Below are 21,380 nucleotides of genomic sequence, written 5' to 3' on the forward strand. Positions count from 1 at the left end.
TTTCAAGCTGAATTCTATAAAGAATTTACAGGAATATTGGCTGGGAGAAAGTGAGGACTGCAGATACTGGAGACCAGAGCTGAAAAATGTGTTGCTGGAAAAGCACAGCAGGTCAGGCAGCATCAAAGGAGCAGGAGAGTCGATGTTTTCTGAAGAAGGGCTTATGCCCGAAATGTCGATTCTCCTGCTCCTTGGATGCTGCCTGACCTGCTGCGCTTTTCCAGGAATATTGGCTGGTCCACTTATGGACATGTATAACTATTCATACAGTCAGGGCTGTCTCCCGCCTTTACTGAAAGAGGCGAATATCTCTCTTATCCTTAAAAAAGGAAAGGACCCAGAAGATTGCGCGTCATACAGACCAATATCCTTGCTGAATGTAGATTTTAAAATCCTCTCTGAAACATTAGCATCAAGGCTAGAAAGGGTATTGCCACATATTATAAAGGAGGATCAGACGGGGTTTATTAAGGGCCGTAGATCATCCAATAATGTTAGAAGGGTTTTGAATGTGATTCAAGCCTGCCATCAGGGAAAGATACCAGGAGTAGTAGTCTCATTAGACGTGGAAAAGGCAGTCGACAGGGTTCAATGGTCATATTTGTTTTACACATTGGAAAGGTTTGGCGTTGGAAAAAATTGTTTACCAAATGGGTCTCAACACTGTATAGTGATCCCAAGGCAGTTGTGATTACTAATGGATATGGCTCGGATAGCTTCAGTGTGGATAGGGGCTGCCTTCAGGGATGTCCTCTCTCACCATTGCTATTTATGCTAATAATTGAACCACTAGCAGAAGCTATACGGGCTGACTCTGGATCTATACTCGATGGAGTTTAGAAGGATATAGGGGGAAATCTAACTGAAACTTGCAGAATACTGAATGGCCTGGACAGAGTAGATGTTGGGAAGATGTTTCCATTGGTAGGAGAGACTAGGACCCGAGGGCACAGCCTTAGAGTAAAGGGAAGGTCTTTTCTAACCGAGATAAAGAGAAACTTCTTCAGCCAGAGAGTGGTGGATCTCTGGAATTCATTGCCACAGAAGGCTGTGGAGGCCAGGTCAATGAGTATACTTAAGATGGAGATAGACAGGTTCTTGATTATCAAGAGGATCAAGGGTTATGGGGAAAAAGCAAGAGAATGAGGTTGAGAAACTTGCACATAAACAAAGAAATTGCAATGGTATTCAGCAGAATGCATGTTTCATTAACTTCTTACTTCCCCAACGGCGGAGCCCACCTATTGGCTGAATGGCCTAATTTCTGTTTCTATGTCTTATGTTCGAATTTATTTGCCTTAGACAACATTAACCAAAGTTTATCAGATTGATTTTGGGGACAAGTGGGTTAAGTAGAATGGGCCTGTATTCTCTGGAGTTTAAAAGAATGAGAATATATTGGGATATATAAGGATTAGAAAACTGGATGCTAAGAGGCAGTTTTCCGAGGCTGGAACGCTTCAGCATAGGATATTGCCTGTTTCGGGCCAAAATGAAGAGAAATTTCTTTACTGAGAGGGTTGTGAATCTTTGGAACTCTTTACTCTAAAAAGCTGTGGATGTCCAGTTGAAGAAACTATTTAAGGCTGAGAGCATTAGATTTTGGGTGCTAAGAAAATTAATGGATTGGCTGAAAAAGGAGAGTTGATACAGAAGTTCAACCCTGATTTTATTTAAGCGAAAAGCAGACATGATGTGCCACACATGGGCTAATACTTCTAGCATTGCTCATATCCGTATGGAAGGCAGTTTTAACAGATGGCACCATAGCTGAGCATGACTAGCTTGCACATGGCATCCAAAATGACACATTACTTTCCAGTGAGGTCAATGACTCAGGAATGGAAACCTTGTGTCATTACAATACAGACAAATAAAAACGTACTATACTCAGTTTGGCACCAAGGGAATTCAGGTACAAAACAGTAACCAGGGATCACATATGAATTTCTCAGCTTACCAGTGCATTTATGAATGGATTTACATATTCTGATGATACTCGACTGATGTTGCAGATAGGTCTAGCACACTGACTTGGGGAAGTAAGAAGTTAATGAAACATGCATTCTGCTGAATACCATGCAATTTCTTTGTTTATGTGCAAAGGCCATCACATACTTCAATTTTTAACAGTACATTATGTTGTTAATTAAAGAACTACATATAATTCTTTAATTAGTCTGAGAGAAAATTGAGTAGCATCAAGGTTACCTTTTCACTGGTCACCAACTTAAAATAGGGCAGTGAAACGTACAAGTTCATCATCTGTATTGGCCATGATTTGCATGCAATGATGGAGGCACATTGCCTCATTAATCTGTCTGGATGTCAAAGTCATTTATTATTCTCTGAAGTCTGGTGCTGATTGTGTCTGTGCCACTTAACTGAATTTAGATTGAGTGATAATGACTACGATAACTTCAGTGACTGTGCATCAATTCCGGCCAAATTACTTAAATGTTTTGTTCTATAGGGATAGATGATGGTTTCAAGGTTGATTTTCTGAAGATGTCCATGACAGTCACCACTATGTGTTCACTCAATAATACTTACAATATTACTACAGGAAAGGCAGTAATACTTATTACTTAGTTTTGCATTCTGAGGTGACATGCACTGCTAATGGGAGGTTGGGCAAGGGGTTTTCAAATCTTCATGCTGCAGCATCAACAGTCAGACTCTCTCAGGGGAAAAAAAAAAGTTCAAAACCTAAATCAAACTTTGAATACTCCTTGACAGACTGGAAGTCTACTCTACGAGGCCCCAGTAACCATTCAACATCTGCAATGTGCTTGAACATAAAAGATCTTTTCCAGACTTGCTGGAACCAATTCCCTGGTACTAACCTCATTAATAGCCAACTTCTGCTATCTGTCTAAATATAATGCTCTTCCCTGGCGACAAAGCATCTACAAAATTGTTCGACCAGGAACCAATCTGTAATTAACTTCCAGGCCTTGCCTCATGAATAAAAGAAGGGCTTATGCCCAAAACGTCGATTCTCCTGTTCCCTGGATGCTGCCTGACCTGCTGCGCTTTTCCAGCAACACATTTTCAGCTCATGAATAAACAAAAACTTGTTTGATCGGTTTTTCTTTTACCTAGAATTGCTAGCCCCAGTTCAGAAGTACCAATAGCTCAGTTTACAGTTTAAAGCACCAAACCAAAATTAAAAGAAGAAAATATGAAAATGAAAATTAAGCAAGTGTCCTCAACCATTCATGAGAATGATCCCAGGAATGAAAAGCTTAACATATGAGGAATGTTTGAGATCTCTAGGATTATAGGACTGTATTCGATAGAGTTTAGAAGGATGAGTGGACATCCGATCGAAACTTATAGAATAATGAACGGCCTGGAGAGAGATGTTGGGAAGATGTTTCCATTGGCAGGAGAGATAAGGACTCAAAGGCATAGCCTTAGAGTAAAGGGAAGACTCTTTAGAATGGAAATCAGAAGAAACTCCTTTAGCCAGAGAATGGTGAATCTGTGGAATTCATTGCCAGTAAAGGCAGTGGAGGTCAGGTAATTGAGTATATTTAACACCGAAATAGTTAAGTTCTTGATTGCCAATGGGGTTCAAGGGTTACAGGGAGAAGGCAGGACAATGGGGTTGAAAAACCTATCAGCCATGATTGAATGGTAGAGCAGACTCAATGATCCAAACGGCCTAATTCCTGCTCCTGTGTTCTAATTTACTTAAAGTACTGAATTAGCTGTCAACACTTTGGAATCTCCATACTTCATAGAACCCCTAGTGTGGAAGTAGGCCATTCAATTCATCAAGTCCACACAGTTATGAAGGTGTAGATGTGTACTGTACCTTTGAGAGAGAAAGGAAGCAGGCAAGAATCGACAAAGCACACAGTGTGCTGAACAATTTAAAAATGTAACATTTGGTTGAAACAAATAGCTGGAGTTGTGTTGTCATGCCCATGGAACAATGGCCAAATTCAAATTTGGCCAATCAGTTTAAATTATGCCCCAGATACCAAACTCCTATCGAATTTGAATTTTACTGTTTAGGATGACATCAAATCAATGTAATGATCCAATGTTTTGGAGTATAACATTTTGAACAGTTAGGGGGAGAACAGCAAAGGGCACCAACAAGTACAGACTGTTAGCCGAATAGCTCTCTGAAAGGTACCTGTCCATAGGAAACGCTGTGCAGCAGAAGACCAAAGAAAAGACGACAGGGGAGACATATTTTGAAATGTGATTATTTTTCGGAAATCTTCATTGGTTTTTTTTTTAATTGAACCTGCATCGTGGAAGGGGAGGTAAAAGATGGGTTTAAGAGCAAGGAGTTCTAAATAGTTGTTGTATTAATGTTCTCTTTTGGACTTAAACAAAATTGTTAATTTTTACTTTAAATAATGAGATGTGGGATGGTTTTTGCCCCTCAAAATCTAACAGATTGTGGCACGCGGTGAGCTTGTGTGTGTCAGGTTTAAATTAGCAGAAGGGTTTACCTGTGTCGTAACAACAGCGACCCTCTGAAGACCTGCACATTTTTGGACTGTAGGTGGTTACCAGTGCACCTGGAGGAAACCCATACAGACACACGAAGATATTTCACACATTTCTTATGACACAGACCTCTGGTTTTCAGAAAACTGACTGAAAACTGCACAATGCTTCATTTACTTTTAAAACTTCACAAGGTGGCACAATCAGTCAGTGAGTCTGCACAAAGTGCACACCCCAGATTGCACTGATTAATCAGAACCCCAAAGTACTACAGGTGTTTTAAGCCCTTAAATCTAAAATGCATTTTTTGAAAGAGGTATGATACAAAGTGACTGCAGATGTAAATTCAGTGGTTAACTGGTGAAACCTGTGTGGGACTGATATTGTAACACTTTGGGGTGCCAAAGAAACTTTACAAAGATAGAGGGTGAAAATACCCTTCCCACTCCCTCGAGAAGAGAACCATCTCTGGCAGACATTTTCATGGTTTATCCTTCCAGAAAAAAGAAGAAGCCTGGACATAAGAAGAGGATGGAAGAACCAAGTTTTATCATTTCCTATTAAATCTCCATTTGTTTGCACCTAAACATCCATAAAACAATTTCATTAGTGGAAATGAACCACAGGAAAACTGCAACATGCTTACCCCGCTGTCTTTAACCAATAGATTTCCTGCATGATGTTCCTCTTGGTTCTGTGTGAAAATAAGAAGCCTGCTATTTGCTTCAGAAAAAGAAATAGTGGCAAAGAAGTTTAGTATACTGCTCCTTTTGCCAATTTCAATTAAAATCCTTTCCAAAATATCAGCGGCTTGAGGATCCGGAAGAGCTTCAAAAATCAGAACAATGTACCGTTCATCAGTAGCTGCAAAATAGAACATACAAATCTTGGTCAATGTGCATATATATTAAAAAAGGTTACATTGGTGATCTTTAAGTGCGATTTATTTTCTGCATTATTGATGTTGTATTATGAAAGTAACGCAATGGATAATTTTCAAAAAGAACATGATAAATTGCTACACTGCAGGCCTGTTGAAGCAAGGTTTAAACATCGATAGGAAATTAGTTAATAAAACAACTGGTATTTGTATAGCATTGTTACAGGAATCTACACCAACACAATTGACAGAGGCATGAGGAAAAGTAGAATGTGAGTGAAAATGGACGAAATTCACACAGACACTATGGATTTTTAAAGGCAAGATCAATTTTGATGAAACTGAGTTTTTTTAAAGGTACAAGTAATGGAGAAGGAAATGTATATGGATGGCTTTTATGTGGACCTCCAGAAGATATTTGATGAAGCCGCTCAAAAGCTTGGGTTTAAAGGCAAATTAGAGTCTGGATTGGGAAATTGCCTGAGAAGCAAACGATAGAGGGTGGTGAAGTGGTTGTGCTCTAATTGTACAATGTGATGAGGACAGAAATGCAACAAAACTGTGTTGCTGCCTCAATTATTCTCTGTATTTATTAATAACTTGAAATGACGAGAGAAAAACATATAACTAAGCTTTGCTGATGACAGAAAGAAAGGTTATATAGTGAGATTTTAGATGGAAGCATAAAATAAAGAGACATTAATGGATTTAGTCAATGGGGAAAATGGTAGATTTCAATGCATGTAAATAAGAGGTTATTCATTTTGGAGCTGTAGAAGTTAAATAAGCATATTTTCTATACATTGAAAATTGAAAAGGTCCAAGATGACTTAGGAGTCCTTTTACACAGATTATTAACATATGAACAGGTATAAAAAATAATCAAAAAAGCGCATGACCTTCAACTATAGAGGACTAGAATACAAATGATTCGAAAACCTGCCACGACTTGAGTACTGCGTTCAGTTCGGACCACCACATCATAGAAAGGATGCACTGGCCTTGGAGGGGGTAAACTTTAGATTCACAGGACTGGACTCCAAGGGTTCACTTGTGACAAAGTCAGAAAATTAGGGCTGCACTCACTAGAATTTACAATATTAAAAGGGTGATTTCATTGATGTTTTCATGATATTAAGCAGAACTGAAGAGTAATGAGAGTGAACTTATTAAAATGGAGGGATGTTTAGAAACTGCCATCACAGTAAATGCAGTGGAGGAGAACATCACACGACATGAAGGATGGAGGTGAAAGACACAGGGAAATATTTAATTTAAGCTTGTCATAACTTAAATTTGATCAATCAATTGTTTTTCAGCATAGTTCTGATTATAAATGTTCATCTAATCAGTGGAGAATGTTCATCTGTCAGGGAGGTCACAACATTAGTTAAGATAAATCACAGCCATGAGGAGTGATGATTTGTTAAAGCACTATCAAGAATGGTTGAAACAAGGAACAGAAGACAGATAACCAAACATTATGGAGTATGCTACAGAACCCCAGACAGAGTAAGATAGCCATTTGGGCAAGCCTCTGAGAAGTGCAGAAACAATAGGGCAGAAATAGCAGGGAGTTTTTAAATAATCGTTACTGGTATAGAAGGCACAGAATTCCTGAAATTGTTTCACGTGAACACTTTTAGCCAGTTTTCAGCAAGCCCAATAAGAAAATGAGCAAGTGAAAGGGGGATTTGTGGATAATAACTTCATGTTCGTGAACATAATTCAGTTAGATTTATTGTATTTGTTGAAAAAAGCAAACATAAACCAAGAATCAATGTGCTTAATTGGAAAGGGCCAATTTTATTAATTGGAAATATCATTTGGCTAAAATGAATTGGAAACAGCCCATCATATTTTCGAAAGAACATGGAGAAATGGATAAAATAGTAAAATGTGAAATAGTAGAATTAAAGGGAAAGGAAATATGACTAATTGGTAAACTTTCAAAGAGCAAGACAGACATAATGGGTCATATTCATCCATGTTTCAACATGATGATATATGAAGAGATCAAGTTTTCAAATTTAATAGATGTAGAGACAAGAAGAGCAACATAAGGAGGAGGGTATTCTATTTCTACAAAGTGGCTATTATTCTTCACTTAAAATATTGCTAACTGCTTTAGTTCAATAAAAACCTGTACTAATGGAGTACTGTTAATGCAGTGAAACATTCCAAAGCATTTCATAGAAATGCCTTAAAACAAAAATGACATTAAGCCCCACAAGGAGATATTAGGGCAGATGAGAACATTCAAAGTGGCAGGTTTTAAGGCTCATTTTGAATGAAAAAAGTGGGATAGAGGGATGAAAGAGATGTAGGAATATAATCCAAGAGTTTAACATGCAGACAGCTGATAGCACTGGTTTGGTAATAATGGGGATGAGTGAGGGGTCAGAATGAGAGATCAAACTTCCTCGGATTGTAGGTCACAAAACTGGACTGACAGTATGGAAAGGTCATGGAGAAGAATGGGAATGTGAATATAAAATGATATATTGAAGAATCAGAAGTCAAAGTAGGTCAGCAACCAGTGGTAGTGGTTAAATTATTTAACACACAGTGACACATACACTTAAGTACAGTGATATTCACACAAAAGATCAAGTTATCAATTTAACTTTATTAATGCAATGGATTATACTTACTAGTCCCTTGAGAATCAAACCAGCTTTTCTCTTTGCTCATTTTGAGAGATGTTCGTATATTGTGGCAAGCAGCAGGTGTCATTTGCAGAAAAAGTACTGGTAGTACACGTGAACCACACCATTCACACATAGTGAATTCTGTGGCTTTGAAAACTACCTCCTGGGACGACTCTTTAGGTACTGCAAAGGAAGGATAATTATATTCACTTTTTTGTACATGAAATAAATTTTATTACTGATTTGATTTAGTTTTAATAAAGAAACTACCAACAAATGGATAGAATTAATTCAACAAGGAAGACATTTAAATTACATTCCAAATGTCAAGGAGCTCTCTGCTACATTAAATGATTTAACATTACTTCTCATTTGATTGGCCTCCAGCATAGCATTTCAGAAGTGTAATTTATTAGCAGTTTGGTTAACAGTTGGGTACCCACCCTCTGATGCTGCCTGACCTGCTGTACTTTTCCAGCACCACACTGTCTATCCACTGCTCTTGTTAACGTAAATAAGCTCTAAGAGAATATGAATTCTTGAATCTTGCTGCTAATATCAATTTACAATATAAAAGGGTCTATAGGGAAGATTCCCACAAAGATGACAATTTAGCTGATACACAGCTCAATTGAGGAACTTAAATAAAAAGACTTTGTAAAGCTAGAAGTTAATAACTCGGTCAAATCAGCTAGTGTATACAAAGAACTGTAAGAAATTTTCCACAAAGGCTACGAACATAAATTAATTTACAACTGAGTTAATTATGAAATAGTTCCAAATAAAACAATGTTGGCAATTCTTCTTCTTCATGGTAACCATATCGATTGACAAGAGAAAAAGTAGCATTATGCTATATAAGAACAAAATTAGCAGAGTAGAAAGAATACAAAATCACCAAATGGGAAATGAAAATTAGTTTTCATTACGCAGTAATTATTACTAAAAACACGTGCATATTTTGATCCATTTGGTCATGATTCTGCACATTTTACTTCAGGAATAAAATAAATTTTTCCTTTGCCAGCAAACGTATGTTTAATTATTTGAGAAGCGGATTACTAGTTTGATGCTGGACTGAAACAGTTAGGTTTCTTTCCTCTGCAGTCTTTGTGGACGTGAAGAAACATCAATGTCAAGATGGAGGTTAAAACCTAAAAACTCTCCAAAAGGTGCTTCTATTAAGGAAATAGTTTTAAACAACTGTTTCCCCATTCCAACTCTATTTTCATCTCAAATTGATATGGAGGCTGTACTTTCGGATTTCAGTTTTACAGTCCGTTGATTCGCAGTTTAGAAATTGATTGAATAGACTTACCTCCCATGCTGACCTTGATGAAGTCGAGGCTGAACTGAAAGTAGAAGAATTTGTTTTTAGTGTTTGCAAATCCAACAACTTCAGCTGTTAAACAGCATCAATAAAAAAGATTGAACAAAATTACAACATATTTCAACCTAACATCACATCAATAAATCTTCACTTTTCTTCAAACAAAACCTCAATCTAAATTAAATTCAAATTGGTTTGCTGCATACTTTAGGTGACACTTCAGAATTAGAAATTTACAGCAATGTTTCCATCTCCAACATGTGAAGGTGCCGCTGTAGGACTGGAGTGGACCAAGTTAAAAATCACATATCATCAGGTCATAGTCCAACAGGTTTCTTTGAAAGGACTAACTAGTTACTTGATGGAGCAGCGCTATGAAAGCTAGTACTTCCAAATAAACCTGTTGTTCTATAACCTGGTGTCATGTGATTTCTAACTTTGCGAAAGTGAGGACTGCAGATGCTGGAGATTAGAGTCAAGATTAGAATGGTGCTGGAAATACACAACAGGTCAGGCAGCATCCGAGGAGCAGGAAAATCGATGTTTCGGGCAGGAGCCTTTCATCAGGTATGAGGCTAGAAGCCTTGGGGTGGAGAGATAAATGGGAGGGGGCGGGCTGGGGAGAAGGAAGCTGGGAGTGCAATAGGCGGGTGGAGGAAGGGGTAAAAGTGATAGGTCGGAGAGGAGGGTGGAGCAGATAGGTGGGAAGGAAGATTGACAGGTGGGACAGGTCATGAGGATGGTACTGAGCTGGAAGTTGGGAACTGGGGTAAGGTGGGGGGAGGGGAAATGAGGAAACTGGTGAAGTCCACATTGATACCATGGAGTTGAAGAGTTCCGAGGCAGAAGGTGAGGCGTTCATCAAACTTCCAGCTCAGCACCATCCTCATGACCTGTCCCACCTGTCAATCTTCCTTCCCACCTATCCGCTCCACCCACCTCTCCGACCTATCACCTTTACCCCTTCCTCCATCCACCTATTGCACTCCAGCTACCTTCTTCCCAGCCCCACCTCCTCCCATTTATCTTTCCAGCCTCATTCCTAATGAAGGGCTCCTGCCCGAAACTTCGATTTTCCTACTCCTCAGATGGTGCGTAACCTGCTGTGCATTTTCAGCCCACTCTAATTCTGATTTCTAACTTTGTCCATCTCCAACAAGCATTGCAACAGGATTTTCCATTACTAAAAGTGTAGCTACTGATCACCATGAGCATTCCGACATGCCACTATACGGAGTCGTAGAAGGCCAAGTGTTCCAAGATTTTTGATGGCTCTCTGCATGGTTCCACCTTAGTTACTCTTCACATCATAGATTAAATTTGCAATTTGAATGTTTTTGTCTTGGACTTTTGCTTTTAGATAGTGCCACCTCTTAGTTTCATGGTTCTCCTCTATTCTCCACACACACTCACTTTCTGGGCTGGCTCAACCCCTCTCGTCCCATTTTCTCCAGAAATGTGTTTTTAACTAGCTCTGGACTATTCACATATTCCTCTTGATCCCTCTCAATCATACACCCTTCATAAAGTGGAGCTCAACTCAAAATTTGCTGCCTGAATGCTAACTCTCACTAATCTCATTTAATCATGACTCCTAATCTGCACTACTGATTTTACAGTTCTCAATACACGTTAAAATCCTTGATGATCTTTCTGTTTACTAACTCATAACCTCCACCAACCCTACAATCCAATAAGATTTTGAAATTCTGATCTCTTGTATATCTCTTGTTGTAATCACTAACATGTGTCTTCAAATGCCAAAGTCAAGCTCTGGAATTTCTAGAGCTGAAAAGGTGTTGCTGGAAAAGCGCAGCAGGTCAGGCAGCATCCAGGGAACAGGAGAATCGACGTTTCGGGCACGAGCCCTTCTTCAGGAAGAAGTGCTTGTGCCCAAAACGTCGATTCTCCTGCTCCTTGGATGCTGCCTGACCTGCGCTTTTCCAGCAACACTTTTTCAGCTCTGATCTCCAGCATCTGCAGTCCTCACTTCCTCTGGAATTTCTACCCAAAGCAGTTCCCATTCTGATTCCTTTTAGATGCTGAAGTAACCTAGCTTTTGACCAAAGGTCATGTCGTTTGGCCTACAGTATCCATGTGATCTAATGTTAAATTGTAATTTATAATGATCTTGTGAAGCACCCAGAGATGTTTTACTATGTTAAAGTGCTATATAAAAAAAATTAATGTCTCAGTCTTCAAAACAGACTGAGCCAAGAAAAAAATTTCAAATGCAGCTAATGACCAAACTAATAAACCTTCACATTTCCAACTCAGAAAAGCAGAATCAAAGCAAGTCAGCTATATTAGATTCCCGTGCCCAGAGGAATGCATTCAATTTTCTGTCACCAGAATGGGTTCAAAAACAAAGAAAAAATATGCGACCCACAAGGACAAAATTGAGCACCCTTCACTGCCTGAGGGACACATCAAAGCAGCATTCCAACAGTGCAAGGCTAAAACCAAAAGGCAGGTCTGGGATATAAAGGACAAATGGTGAGAATAGAAAATCTACATTATCCAATGTTATGTTGATTACGATAAACCAAATTTTTTAAGCCACCAAATTTTTTTATCAAATGGATAAAATTCCTTGCAGTCACAGGATTGTTTAGTTTCTAAGAATTACAATGGGCGGCATGGTGGCACAGTGGTTAGCACTGCTGCCTCACAGCACCAGAGACCCGGGTTCAATTCCCGCCTCAGGCGACTAACTGCTTGGAGTTTGCACATTCTCCCAGTGTCTGCGTGGGTTTCCTCTGGGTGCTCCGGTTTCCTCCCACAGTCCAAAAATGTGCAGGTTAGGTGAATTGGCCATGTTTAATTGCCTGTAGTGTTAGGGCCGGGGTAAATGTAGGGGAATGGGTGAGTGGGTTGCGCTTCGGCAGGTCGGTGTGGACTTGTTGGGCCGAAGGGCCTGTTTCCACACTAAGTAATCTAATCTAATCTAATCATCCCATCAATTTGTAAGATTATTTTTAAATCAACCATTTATCCATATATCTTGGAGAAGACACTCTCCAAGACTATTCCCCTGTTGTGGAGTCCATGTTTTTGATGCAACAAACTGTCAAATAGTTGAAAACCAAAAAACAAACAAGCAGACTCAAAGGTATCCAGCCAAGATGATTTTTTTCAAGTAAAAGCTTCATGCAATTATTCTATGGGTTTATAAGGAAAAGTAACTCCAGGAATGCGACAAGTGTAATTAACTTCGAGAGAGATAAATCATACTCTAAGAAATGTTGAGGTAGTTCTCTCTTGCCCATTGCAGGAAAAATCCTGATATATATTCTCCTACTTCCAGTGGCTGAGGAAACCTCCCCGAGGTTTTATGCTTTCCAGAGGAATCTCCACAACACTCTCTGTTGCCAAACAAATCCTAGATAAATATCAAGAACACCACGAAGAACTCTCATTCTATTCATCAACCAGTAAATTGTTAGGCTATGTGGATTCTGCTCCTAGCAACCTCATTATAATCCTGCAATTGCTTAGTAATCATGTAACTGCTTTCTTGAGTGGGAGATCTGATTCAGATGCCTTCAAATTCCAAAACAAGGTCAAGTAAGCCATGATAGGATCTTATAAACAGGAGCTAAGAGAAAGAAAGGGGAGGGCAGGATATTGCACCTCCTCTGGCATTCAAAAACATGATTTCTGATCTCATCATGACTGTAGTTTGCAGCTTGACCTTAGACTCCTTTCTGAATCAAAAAATCTTGAATTCAATATTGAAAATGTTCAATGATTGCAGCATGTAATGTTTTCTTGGAATGAATTCGGAGAGCTAATGATCCTCAAAGAAGAATTTCCTCTCCATTTGATATTAAGTGGGACAGCCCCTATTTTTAAACTATGCTCCCAAATTCTTCTATTGCCCAATGAGGGCAAGCATCATCCCAATATTTAACCCCTAAACTCATTCAGAGTTTTGTGTTTCAATACAATTTCATCTCATTCTTTCAGACTTCAGTGATATGAGGAAGAATGAACCTGGTGAACTTTCTCTGACGGTTGAAGTGACTGGACTTCAGAAGTTTGTAATTTACTCTTACAGTCCTCAGCTTACATCTGAAGTTAAAGGAACTACATAAATCTATTTTCCTTTCCTTTCTCCCCTTTCCAAACCTTCCCTCCCTTCTAACCTTGCTCGTTACTTCTGCTTAACGTTCCTCCATCTTCTCCCTCTTACCTTGCACCTTCTAGTTGACAGTACAAATTGACTTAAGCTCCAGTCCAATTGCTGGAAAATAAATGATACTTGCCCTTGACCCTGTGTGTGTGAAATTGACTGGTTGACATCCACTCTCGAAAAGGATTCTAAACTTTCCAATAAAACAAGGTCATCTGCAACCTGGGAAATGCCAGCAACTGGAATTGAAACCCTGCTTGTGCCAGTAATTTTTATCCCTTTACCTCCCCCCAAACAGATGTGCTAAGAACCTAAATATGGATTTTGTTCTATTGTTCTGTTTCTTGAAACTTAATTTCCCTGCCTTACATTCACATCCCAAGATACGGTTACGTTTATTTTTTAAAATTACTATGGTATGGCAACAAAAGACAAAGCTTCAACAAAATTAAAACTTCCAAGACCACACTTACAATGACAGGTTCCAATACTGTTGTGCGAAAGCTTCCTATTCGTATACTTCGACACTTGAGAATAATACTTTCACAGCTATTTTCCATTTGCAAACTAAGAGCATCCTTGTGTGTGTGAGTAGATTCAAATTTTCGTTTTTTGCCCACTGTGTCATGGTATGAATTTCCAAACTGTAAATAGAGTAAAGACAAAAAGAGTTTTTAAATGCAAATTGAAAACCAGAATACTGTTCAGAAAATTTTGGACTTGACATCTATCTGATTAAGTTAAGAAAACAAATTTATACCAAATGAGTTTCTTTAACATTCTGTTTGTTACAAATGATATACTTTAAATATAAATCTTTAGAGAACCGACACTTAAGTTGATGTGTACTGTTAATGCTTTCTTGTCCCTATCCCTCAGCTTACTTCAGCCAGTACATGGTATAAGAACTAAACTTCTTGTTACTATTACTATGGAAGATAAATGTTTCTTAAATAAACTGCTTTCTGGAGCAAACTAGAATTGCATGTTAGCAATATCCATGCTACTAGATTTACGAGATGTAAATAATTTTAGAATTCGTATTTTAATGGATCAAATAATAACTTCAATTACAAAAACTTTCTTATAGTAATTCATATTTTTCCACTTTGTGAACCTGGTGGGCAATGCAACATGTGTGGAAACTAAATGGAAGTGGATTTCACACATTTGGCAAGATTATCCCACCTTTTTTGGGATGACAATCTGTGAATGAAATAAATGAGCACACATGTTACTTATATTTTCAATGCTTCTCGTATACAAAGAGATCACCCTGATGATTAGAAATTAACACTGGCCTAAAGTCTGAGAAATTACAAACAGCTACGTTGACCCCATTTCACAATTCAGTCTCAACTACTTTTACCTGCCTAAAGTCCGTACCACTTAGCCGACAAATGTTTTACTTTCGCAATGTTACAAGCTCAAACTATCCCAACATTTACAGCTTTCTGGAAAACAGAATTCAAATTTCCATTAGCCTTCATGTGAAGAGATAGTTAAAGTGGTCTAGGTCTACCTTTAAGGTTATGACACCTCATTCTTGATTCCCCATTAAATGGATTGTCTCATAATCACTCTGTTTACTTTCAATATTTTAAAGCATAGCAATCAGATTACCCCTTAACTTTCTACAATCAAGCCAAACTTATTCAACCTGCCTTCAAAGTTTAAACCTCAAATCAGTCTGCATCATGCCCAATTCCAGAGGCAAATTATTCTGATGCAAGCTTATTTCACTTTTGAAGGGGATAGAAGACAAGTGCATCATCTCTGTTGCAACAATGGTGTGAGCAATCTAACTTTCCAAACTTCTCCCACCATGTTCAGGATCAATTCCTGTAGGCGGAGTATTCTGCCTACGAATTAGGAGCTGCATCTACATTCTCACATGCCCTCACAGAACTACCCCTGGAGCTGAGTTACTCCACTTACTGACTAATGCCGTTGCTAACCATTTTGAAATGAGGTACATCAATTCATTCCAACACACTATATTGTTCTGATGCTAACATTTCTTTCTTGGGCATGTTGCAGCGTTCCAGTGAAGCAAAGTAGTGAAACAGCACTCATTTTCTGCTTAGACACTTTCCAGCCTTCAGTTCAACAATACAGAGTTCACCAACTGTGAACTCAAAACTCCATTTTGATTGAAGCCCACTCCTCTCACCTTGTTTGCAAGGGTTTGCTCTTAACAGAGCTTTTTTTGGGGGCTATATTTACGATGCGGAGGTTGAACCCCTCTTAATTAAAACCAAACACTCAGAAAAGCTCAAGATTAGAGTGGTGCTGGAAATGCACAGCAGGTCACGCAGCATCCGAGGAACAGGAAAATCGCGTTTCAGGCAGGAGCCCTTCACTCAGAAATGCTTGCCTTGCCTTGTAATCTTTAAAATGTGAGTGATTAATAAAAAACTCCTAATTTCCACTATTTAAAGAAAAATAACAATTTATTTTCCTAACCATAATAGTGGACAATAAACAAAAACTATTCACAAATCCAAGACCCCTCATCTTAGCTACTTACTACCTGATGCCAAATCTATAAAAATGCTATTCCAACAACACACTTAAAGATTACATTAACTTAATCTCAAGTCCACACACACTGTCTTCTCTGCTGTCTTCAATCTTCCATCTGATCTCCCTGGGTTACATAGAAACATAGAAAAATACAGTGCAGTACAGGCCCTTTGGCCCTCGATGTTGCGCCGATCCAAGCCCACCTAACCTACACTAGCCCACTATCCTCCATATGCCTATCCAATGTCCATTTAAATGCTTATAAAGAGGGAGAGTCCACCACTGCTACTGGCAGGGCATTCCATGAACTCACGACTCGCTGAGTAAAGAATCTACCCCTAACATCTGTCCTATACCTACCACCCCTTAATTTAAGGCTATGCCCCCTCGTAATAGCTGACTCCATACGTGAAAAAATGTTCTCATGGTCTTTCTTTTATTGTCTTTCTTTTTACTGCGAGTACATTTTATGTGAAAAGATACCTTTTTTGATAGTGTGTCTTATTTCTTTGAGAGCAAAATGTTAGATGGGCAGTCAGCTCTACAGCAGTTGCTCTCTGACTAAACCTTCAAAATGTCCTGGCTTTATACTCCCCAGTGTCGTTCCCAAGCTCCAAGTCACTATCATTCACTGCATAAGTGATGTTTCTTCACATTTCCCTGCATCTCTTAACCAAAATCTAACCCTTATCTCTCCTCCTCGCAATCAAATGTGACCAGTTTTCTTTGTCTAACTTATTTAAACTGGTTGGAGGAACCCAGAGGAAGCTTGGAGAAAGTGAGGACTGCAGATGCTGGAAATCGAGTTGAGTGTGTGTTGCTGGAAAAGCACAGCAGGTCAGAAAGCATCTAAGGATCAGGAGAATCGACATTTCGGGCATGAGCCCTTCATCAGAAATGAGCTTGTACATATTATATAATTTTCCTTTAATCCAGGATGAACATTTCCAATTTTGTTACCTTAAGCTTTTAGCTAAAATTCTCATTCTTGGAATCGTTGCACATGTCCTCTGCATCCTCTCAAGCACTTTCACATGTTTTTTTCCAGGGTCCACTTCACTTAATTATGGCTTAACCAGGATTTTATAGGGATTTCTTTCAGACACAATCTCCCTCTGTATACCGCTCCTGTTCCCAATATCTTAGAAAGGCCAAGAAAGAAATAGATCGTAGAATCCCTAAAGTGTGGAAACAGGCCAATTGGCCCAAAAAGCCCACACTGACCCTCTGAAGAGTAACACATCCAGACCCACTGCCCTACCCTATTACTCCACACTTCCCCTCATTAATACACCAAACATAAACATCTCTGAACACTATGGGCAATTTAGCATGGTCAATTTACCCAACCTGCACATCTTTGGACTGTGGGAGGAAACTGGAGCACCCAGAGGAAGCTCACGTTGATAAGGAGAGAATGTCTGTGTGGAGTTTGCACATTCGTCCAAGGCTGGAATTGAACCCGGGTCCTTGCGCTGTGACAAAGCAGTGCTAACCAATGAGCCACCATGCTAAAATGTTTTGTTGGGTTTTATCATTTCCCTTCTCCTAGTTTAATTGCCTTATATACTTTAGTTTCTCCTTACTTGTGAAGCCTAAATGCACAATTTTTTCTGCATTCTCTTCCTATATTTTTTTCTAACTATTACCTAATTCACCTGTTCCAACCAAGTACTCCACTGCTCGCTCATTCTTTCCGCTCGCACACTGGCACAAACACTGTTCAAATGGAAGTGATCCCAGGTTTTCATGCCTCAATATTAGTGCTGGTTCTATCAAATATAATCCCTCTTTTCCACATGCCACCAGGAACAAAATGCACCTCTTCCACCATGTCCTTTACAAAATGTCCTGGAAAAGTTTCACAAGTTGAAAAAATCAAAATTCTTTTCAAATTTACATGATGCCAATGAAATTCACTACCCCTTCAAAATATTAATTATTCTACCGACAGATATCAACTTCTATCTAGGGGAATAAAGAGTTAAACTAAGACAGATAAACATTTCTCCTATGATGTACTCCACTGAACAAAAACAGTTTTGATAACGGTGACACAATTCTTGCCAAGTCAAAGTATGCCACAGCATACTGAGAAAAGAGGAACTTTTCTATGGTGTGCCGGCCAATAACAATCATAAAACCAATTCCATAATTAACAGATTATCTGATTATTGTCTTATTCCTGTTTCAGAACTTGTCTCGTTCAAATTCGCTGCTTTATTTCCATTAATAATGGTATGTCTAACAAAGTTTATCTTTGAAAAGTGCTATTTAAATTATAGGATTTTTTTTGTTGTTTCATAGATAACAAATGTCAGAGTATCTAAAGCTTTGCTTTTTATTACCTTGTCTTTCATTTTTGCCTTTCTTGGCAACGTAGCTGTAGATTCCACTTCTGTGAGTACATTTTCAGAAATCTGTTCTGCTGCTTTTCCATCAGGAGGCTCTTCTAAGACAGGTTCTAAGGGTCTAGTGGAGGGTACAGGAGAAAGACTTGCAGTGTCAGTAACTCTACCAGTAGAATGAACACTGTCCATTCTACTACTTCCGGTACTGGCATTATCATCTTCTTCCTCTTCATCATCACTGGACAGCACAACTGGGCAAAAATTACAAAATTAGTGCACAGAAGCAAACCTAATAACATTCCCCTTGTTTTAACAAGGAACATTTCACTCATACATCATAACATCACAGAACAGCTGCAATCTGTAAAAGCACTTTGAAAGAAATTCTGTAAATATAATTTCATGCATCTTGAGCTGTTAAAGATGATGCAAACTTTTGCATAGGATAAGTTTTTAGTCACAGAACAAAAAAAAAGATAAATGCAGCAGAGGCAAAGGGAATGTAGCACCAAGATGATTGGTGACTTGACTCATCTTTGCCCATATCCCTCAATGCCACAAATTAACACAAGTCCATCAATCGGTTTTAATTTAACAACTAATTGAACAACAGTTTGTGGAAGATTATTCAAAACCTGTTTCGCTGCGTAAAAATGTTTTCTAATTTTACCTTGGAAGGCTTAAATTTAATTTTGCTATTCTTTCAAGCTCTAAGCATAGCAATCAGCAGAAATGTTTTCTCACTATCTTCCCTATCCAATTCTTTGATGCCTTGAAAGGTTCTATCGAATCATTCCGTAACGTTCTTCATTCTTCACTCATCTTTGTGTAGATTTATTTATCATTTACGGGATCTGGGCTTCACTGACTATGCCAGCTGTAATTAGCCACCTGCAATTACCCTCGAGAAGATGGAGGAGAGCTGCCTTCTTGAATTGCTGCAGTCCAGTCGATATAGCTAGACTTGCAGCGTTGTTAGGAAAGGAACTCCAGGATTTAGACCCAGCAAAACTGAAGGGATGAAGATATAGCTCCAAGTCAGGATGGCAAGTGACTTGGAGGGGAACTTACAAGTGGTAACGTTCCCATCTGGTGTACTTGCCCTTCTAGATGGATGAGAGTTTGGAAGTTCTGTACAAGGAGATTTGCTCAATTTCTGCAGCATATCTTGTAGATAGTACACACTGCTTCTACTGTGCACCAGAGATGGGGGTAGTGAATGTCTTTAAATGTGGTGCCAACCAAGCGAGTTGCTTTGTCCTGGATGGTGACAACGTTCTCGAATGTTGCATTTGAGTTGCATTTAGACAAGTGGGAGTACTCCATCACACTCCTGACTTCTACCTTGTAGTTAGTGGACAGGCTTTGAAGAGGCAGGTGAGTTACTCAGTAATCCTCGCTGCAGTAAGGGCTGATGAAGGGCTTCTGACCGAAACGTCGATTTTCCTGCTCCTGGATGCTGCCCAACCTGCTGTGCTTTTCCAGCATCACTCTAATCTTGACAGTATTTATACAGCTAGTCCAGTTCAGTTTCTGGTCAAAGGAAATTCTCATGATGTGTATATAGGGATTCAACAATACTAATGTAAAGGAGCAAAGGTGGGATTTACTCTTGTTAGAGATTGTCATTACTTAGCATTTGTATGGTTCAAATGTCATTTGCCACTGTCAACCCAAATCTATATATTATCTAGGTCTTGCTGCATTTGGACATGGAATGCTTCAGTTTCTGAGCAGACATGAATGGTGATGAACACTGTGCACTCAGCGAACATGCCCCTTCAGACCTTATGATGGAGAGAAGTCATTGATGAAGCAGCTGAAGATGGCTGAGCCTGGGACACTAGCCTGAGGAACTCTTGTTGAGATTCCCTGGAACAAGGCTGACTGACCTCCATCACAACTATCTTCTGTTGAGCCAGCATGCTTCCTCCGATTCATATCCACGCCAGTTTTGCTAGGGCTCCTTAATACCACACACAGTTAACAGTGCTATCAAGCAGCACTTGCTCCCAAAGCAACTCACACTTGACTGTAAATCACAGTACTACCACACCCGTTGACCGTGAGTTCGGAAATACCCAGTTATGGAGATGCTGTTGAACATTATAAGTAAGATATGATTCCAGGAACATGATTTTGTCAGGGCATTGCTTGACCAGACTGTAAGAGAGTTCTCCCCCATTTCAGCATAGTTGGTAAGGAGAGCTGTGCAAGATCAACAGAGCTGGGTTTGCTGTTGTCATTTTTGGTACCCATGCAATCAGTTGGGTTTAATTTCTTGAGACGTTTTAGCATTTGATACAGCTAAATTGCTTGCTTGGCCACTTCAGAGGGTGGTTACGATTCAACTACATCCAAAGTGGACAATCTTGTATTTGTCTAATTTGAAGTAAACTTGTCACTGATTTGCTATTGTTACTAGTGATAAATTATAGCCCACCGATTTTCAAATTTCAACTTGAGTTTTGAGATTTTTATGGACTGAAATGTTTTCAGGGTCAAAAATACTGACTTAAAAATGGCATTGCTAGTCACCTAACCAGAGGTTGAATCAAGTTTCAGGAAGCTATCAAAGAGCAGTCTGATCTCCACTAAACATTTTTATTAACAGAGATTGAAACCAGTCAAACATGAAGAAACTAGTTTTGTCTATTTGTTTTCCTTCACTCCAGAAAACCCTGAAGATGGTTCCTGGTTGCTTCTGGTAAACTAGATATCTACAGTTCCTATTGGAATCAGATAGAGTTACATACGAAAAATAAAATTTAAAAACATTGTGTGGCCAAAAGGAGAAGGGTGAAAAATAATGCCAATTCTTCCATTTTCACCTGGCTGTGACACTCAATTATTTTGTATTCTTCTGATTCCATTTAATTGTTTACAATATCACCCATCCTTGGGTGACCAGAAAATTTTGTTAAATAGCTTCCTACCTTATCATCTAACTCAGTAACAAATATGGTGAGTAACTGAGAACCAAAATGTGGCGCACATGAATCATAGTAATCTTCAATTTCAAATTCAGATAAAT

General features: G+C 38.9%; 1 protein-coding gene across 6 annotated transcripts in view; it reads right to left on the reverse strand.

Annotated features, from left to right (window-relative positions):
* Positions 1-21,380, reverse strand: part of senp6a (SUMO specific peptidase 6a) — a 167,423-nt gene that overhangs the window by 44,865 nt on the left and 101,178 nt on the right. For all 6 annotated transcript variants that reach the window (XM_043696247.1, XM_043696244.1, XM_043696248.1 and 3 more), the window contains 5 exons: positions 18,344-18,597; positions 13,943-14,113; positions 9,323-9,356; positions 8,008-8,187; positions 5,120-5,337 (listed from right to left, as the gene is read on the reverse strand). In XM_043696247.1, coding sequence (XP_043552182.1) covers positions 5,120-5,337; positions 8,008-8,187; positions 9,323-9,356; positions 13,943-14,113; positions 18,344-18,597 — 857 coding nt within the window. The remainder of the gene's footprint in view (positions 1-5,119; positions 5,338-8,007; positions 8,188-9,322; positions 9,357-13,942; positions 14,114-18,343; positions 18,598-21,380) is intronic.

Source organism: Chiloscyllium plagiosum, chromosome 9, assembly GCF_004010195.1.
Source record: "Chiloscyllium plagiosum isolate BGI_BamShark_2017 chromosome 9, ASM401019v2, whole genome shotgun sequence".
Taxonomy (NCBI): Eukaryota; Metazoa; Chordata; class Chondrichthyes; order Orectolobiformes; family Hemiscylliidae; genus Chiloscyllium; species Chiloscyllium plagiosum.